The sequence below is a fragment of the Corvus brachyrhynchos genome, unplaced genomic scaffold (assembly GCF_000691975.1).
Source record: "Corvus brachyrhynchos isolate BGI_N302 unplaced genomic scaffold, ASM69197v1 scaffold5, whole genome shotgun sequence".
NCBI lineage: Eukaryota > Metazoa > Chordata > Aves > Passeriformes > Corvidae > Corvus > Corvus brachyrhynchos.
In genome coordinates this window covers 11167405-11172910 of record NW_008238321.1, presented here as the reverse complement: position 1 = coordinate 11172910, position 5506 = coordinate 11167405, and the positions used below count along the sequence as shown (strand labels likewise).

Below are 5506 nucleotides of genomic sequence, written 5' to 3'. Positions count from 1 at the left end.
GAGTAAAATAGCCAGAATTAGTATTATATTAGAATATGATCTCAAATAAAAGTGAGATAATTGCTATGATTGCTTTTGAAGGGATCTTTTAATGTTTGAAATTCAATGCTGACAACAAAAGTGTTGCTAATCCTGGCTGAAAGATGGTTTACAAAAGCCTAAAAGAGCTGAATTTCAGAATCAAGTTGATGTCACTGTACATTGATACAGGTGGGAATCTAGGGTTACTGGGTTTTATTTATTTATTAATGACACTTCATCTGAAGTACAGGTTTCCCTCCACTACAATTAGAATGCAATAATCAGGGATTAGTATATTAAGGGATATTTTGATGAGATAATCTGTTTTACATCTGAATTATCTGCCTATTTTCCTTACTTCTGGGTTATGTGTTAGCTTAGGTGATTGTAATTACGTTACGCATTCAGAAAATGAGATCTGTGAAAACGTTTTTTTAGAAGATGCTATGCAAGCAGTGTAACACTATAAAGAAAATCCCTAATAATTCAACCAGAACAACAGCTGCTAAATAATGGGCAGTTAACAATAGTGCAAAATCTGGCACAGAATCTGAGTTTTGCACAGTTTCCAGGAATGTTTAGCACTCGTTCCTATCAAATTCAAGAAAAATATTAATTTTTGTTCATTCGTTTATTTGGTTTTGGGGTTTTTTTTTTTCTACGAGAGACATCTGAAAGTTCTATTGGATTGATTATCTGAATATTCATGTACTTGCATACCTAGTGTCGTTTTCACTTGAGATGTCTTTATTAACAAATATTAAAGCCTTTGTTTTTGTCTTCAGACTTCCAGAATTAAACTTGAAGGTGTGATTCTGAGAAATAGAGAATATTCATATTGACAAGTTCTTGCTAGGAATCTAAACATATAAAACAATTGTCTTCAAATCAAGTGCTATTTACTTCTCTAAGAATCAGAGAAAAGTTGTATTTGGTAAATCATTGACAGGTTGTGGACTAGACATGTACCCTTTGTGTTCTGTTTGGCATAAAGTACAGAGTTAATTAGCAGTGGCAGTCAACCAAAGCCATGACTTCAAGCAGATGCAAAAGAAACATCAGCAGTTGTCTCAGGTGAGATCAGAGGAGAGGTGTTAACCTGAGACCAACTACAACAGTGTAAAGAGATGCTGCAGCAGCTGTTCTCAAACCCACACAACTCCATCTTTCAGCCCTGGTTGTGTCAGGGCCAATTGTATCATGATCCTGGATAACAGATTCTGCCTTTGTAATGAGTTTGGAAGTAACTAAAATAGATACTCAGTAACCTCTGTGGTTGATAGTAGTGTTGATGTTTCAGCGGTGGAGGCAGAGAATCTTAGTGTGTTTACAGCTATAATCATTGAAAAGGACCTTTACAACAAAATGAATTCTATCCTGCCACTTCAAGTGGTCTCTTAGGGCACATGTTTTAATCACATAGAAATAAAGAAGTAATTACAGCATTTAATTTGAATTGTTGCTCGGGCCACAGTATTTTACCATATTTCCGGAGAAGTTTGAGCACATGCTGTAGCGTTTGACTTTTTTGGTCCTGTGCATTGCTGTGATGAAGGAGGAAAGCCAGGCCCCAGTGACAGAGCTTTCTTTCCCTGCAGAAGGTAGAGGATATTACCCAGAGCACTGAGCAGAGATCTGGACTAGAGAACCCAAGATACGAGATAGATTCTGCAGCACTGTGGGTCTGGACCTAGAGGAAAGCAGGTACTTCTCACGCTGGGGGAAATACCATGTGGATTTTCCTCAGTTCAAATGATGTCCTTATCATTCTGTGGGAATGGACTTGATTTCTGTTTGAAAATGACAGCAGAATAGACCAACATAGATGAATAATAGTGTCACTAATTCATAGAGTCTGGTCTGATAAACATATTTTTTAACTTAAAAAGCTGTTCTGGAAGATCTCTGCCAGCATTTGATATGTGTTTGTCTTTAAAAGCACTTGGAAGTTCTTCTGTTACTCAGTAATGCAATTTTCTGTCTCTGACCCTAAATGTAATTGTCTAACATGTTTCTGTCTGCTGTCAGCATTATAGACAGTGTCAGATGGAGTGATCTTTAAAACTCTACATTGCTCAGGGTTTCTGTCTATTTTAGGAATAACTGTGCCCTAATGCTGGAGGCTGTGAAATAATCTGGATTCTGCCTATTGTGACATGTAAAAGATAAGCACAGTGCTACTACACTGTTACCAAAGGCTCTTTGCACATGGCTGCATTTCACTGTACCCCACAGTGTAAGGAACCATGGTAAAATGAACCAAATAGCACTGAGGTGCTTCCAGCTACTTCTGTATTCACTGCCTGTCCTCACTGATTTCAGTGGGATGTCAGCCATTAATTTCAGCTGTAGGAGGATGTATAACCCTTGGTGAGGCTTGAAGTAGAATTACCCTGTAATTAGAGTTAATTTTATCATAAATAATCATCAAAAGTTGCTCGTTTAACAGAAATGGCCTAAAGAAAGGAGGCTCAGACAAACCATTAAAACACATGCAACAAGCATGTGACAAAATTCTGTTGACAAGAGGCAATCCCATATTTAGGGTCTCAGACCTCCAAATGTCTGATTGCAGCAGAATGTTGTTCACTTTAAGGGAGCTCTTTGGGAATGTTTATGGTCAGGCAGCAGTATTTCCAGCTGAGGCACAATTTGAAGAGCTTTCTTAAATCCCATGGTAAGTAGTTACAGAAATTTCACAGTACCTGACAGCCTGTGTGAGTGAGAGGTAGAGAGGAAAAGAAAGTGAGTGAGTGTACGCTTGTGCAAAGAAAACAGCATTTTCTCCACTGATCTGCTTAGTGGCAATGCTGGAAAAAGGAAAGGTCTAAAAACGTCTCTAGTCACAAGCTCTTCTTAACTTCCTGGAGTGATCACTGAAGCTGATACCAGACTTACCTTGTCATGAATTTTTTACTGTTCTTAATGGAATGGTAAGTGGTGAAATTGTCTTAGATTTGTAGGCCTAGCAGGCTAATCAGGCTGGAAGTAAATGTGGTTAAATAAAGGAGCTGCCTGCTATCTCAGAAGTTATCTGAGCTGTCTGTGCCTTTCTCTCTCATTTGGCCATTAATGTTGGTACAATTCTTGAAAATGTCTGGGTGACCCATATTGCACAAGGAACGCATAAAACATGATATCAGCTGAGACACAAAGCATTTTCTGACAATAATGAGAGCTTTTAGCACTGCAATCAGGCGGCAGTTATTAATTCTACAAAATTTCCTTTTTTAATTGCTCTCCTGAGATGACATTGAAATAATGAATGTCAGTTTGCTTATGGCTAATTCTTTTTTCACTCTTATAGAAAATTCTACAATATTAGGACCTGATTCATTAATTAGAGTTAATGGAAATATATTTTTGGCTGATGTATAGAGCATGAACACATTATTGGGTATTCATTAAAGTCTTGTAGATTGCTTTACCTTTGTGTAATATGATGATTTCTCCACTATTGTATTGATATTTTCTTCCTTCTCCATAATGTCTCTTCACAAATATACTGTGCATTAGAACCACAACAACGTCTGCAGGCAATTTTGAAATTAAGATTTTTGATCTGCAAATATTGAAACATCTTCTTAAAGACCTCCAACAAGTACAGTATGAGACAGTCATACCAGTTTTTGCAGGATTTATGTCCAAGAACAGACTTTTCAAGAGCTCCAGATTTTTTTAAAAGAGTATGTAGGAGCAACTATAATGTTGGAAGTACAACGTTTGGGATGGTCAAAGCCATGTAGATTTTTTAAAAGGCTGTTTGGCTGAGTGTTTATTTTGGTCACATATCTAAGACAAAACCAGATACAGTGCAGTGTTTCATTAGGTGCTATTAGCAATGAGTTCCTTTTGTAGCCCAGTTTGATTGCTCTGTGCGTTTATACTGTGACAAAATTGTGCTGACATCATCACACGCATGCTTTTCAACCAGAACCCTAACCTAGTGCACAAAATGGATCAACTTCAAATAATGAACTCAGAATTTTCATTCTCCCCATTCCTTACGTCTGTCTTGCTATTTCAATCGGTCTGCAAAGAAAAAAAAATTAATTTCTTAGCAATTTTTTATGGCACTCTTCATTTTATTATGCTTTCCTCACAAACATTGATGCATTTTACAACCCTGTGAGATGTGGGCATTATGTTATTCTCAGTGTTGAGAAGGAGAAAAGCAGCAGAACGTTGATTATTTGGGCAACATTCCCCCATTTGCTCATATGGAGCACTGGGGACTTGTTTTTTTGAAGTGCTTTTTGCAGAAGTGGCAGGTGGGACACAAGAAGTGTTCTGGAATTCATTCGAGCACACAGAACACTGAACTTCTCGGCAGTGGAACAACAGTGCCATCGGGTGGGCATGAAGGTGAGGGATTCCTTGGGGGATTTTGAATTTTCAGCTATTTCAGTAATCTAAATTCATCCTGGATCCAGTTGATCTTAAATTGATGACCTCATTAGTGCATGGTCCTGCAGTATACTTATCTCTGAAACACGATCAGCTGCATAAAGAATGACAGAAAAACATATGCAATATTAAAATGCCTCTTGATTAAATACCACTACCAGTTACTACAACCAGGTTTTACACCTAGACACTTTATTAATTCTGGTTTTTTTAACAACATGTGCTAGCTATTTATGCAAATACTGAAAATTCAATGGCCCACAGAGATGCTTTTAATTTATCCTCTTAATATTTTTGTTTGTATCTTTAATGCCCTACATTCAGATGAGCAGAGTGGATTCCAATTCAGTCCCCCAGTGGCATAGATCTTCTGCTTAAAACACCTGGGAGCGTGGCTTTAGTAGTGCTTGTACTACTTCAGATGTATTCTAGCAATGTGAAACCACTTGCCAACAATTGTTCCTGACCTTTCAGGGTACAAAATGTGTAAATAAATGGTAGGTTTGCAATAGGAAAGATTGTTTATGGCACATCTATCTTGGTCTTTATCTTGACTGCTGGTTACAATTTGACCAGTGCTTGAAACTCTGAAAAAGAAGAAAAAAGAATAATAAAATGGGACCTCAATTTGTAATCACACAGTCAAAAATTTCTTTCCTAATTTTTAGAGTTAAAATGGGAAACTAATGCTACTTCCTCTGATAGTCGTTCCTTAAAGGTAGCTCATTGTGTATTCATAACAATAGATACTTAAGGCAAAGGAAGTGTTGCATTTAAGTGTCACATTGTATCGCAGTTCATTAGCAAAAAGAAGTGAAATTATAGACGGAATTTAGGTTCCAGTCCTGAAAAAATCTCCATAGGTGAGAAAAGGGACTGGTAACTTTAGTCAGGGGCATAATAGAGGTCAGTTCCTGTTAGATTCTCTCTATAATACAGAGCAGATCTGAGCACCTCAAAATCAGATCCATAACATCCAATACATGGAGCAGGGCAGCTGCCTAGAGCTGCCTTTAGGAAGTCTCAAGGGCAGGTATTATCCTTTTAATAAGAGCAGTCTTACCATCAACTCCAATTT

The 5506-nt window shown here is 37.5% G+C and overlaps 2 protein-coding genes across 3 annotated transcripts in view; one reads left to right on the top strand and one right to left on the bottom strand.

The window, feature by feature from the left end:
• The window catches only part of LMTK2 (lemur tyrosine kinase 2), a 107622-nt gene that overhangs the window by 13896 nt on the left and 88220 nt on the right, over positions 1-5506 (top strand). The window lies entirely within an intron of this gene.
• LOC103615444 (parvalbumin, thymic) overlaps positions 3976-5506 on the bottom strand; it is a 20730-nt gene continuing 19199 nt past the window's right edge. Inside the window, exons 5-6 of one of the 2 annotated variants that reach the window (XR_001862006.1) lie at positions 4896-5015; positions 3976-4522 (exon numbers count right to left, since the gene is read on the bottom strand). Coding sequence is in view for 1 of the 2 variants with exons in the window: in XM_017734149.1 (XP_017589638.1) it covers positions 4990-5015 (26 nt within the window). In the remaining variant the exon portion in view is untranslated. Of the gene's footprint in view, positions 4523-4603; positions 5016-5506 lie in introns of those variants that run through there. The other variant, XM_017734149.1, reaches the window with a different exon arrangement.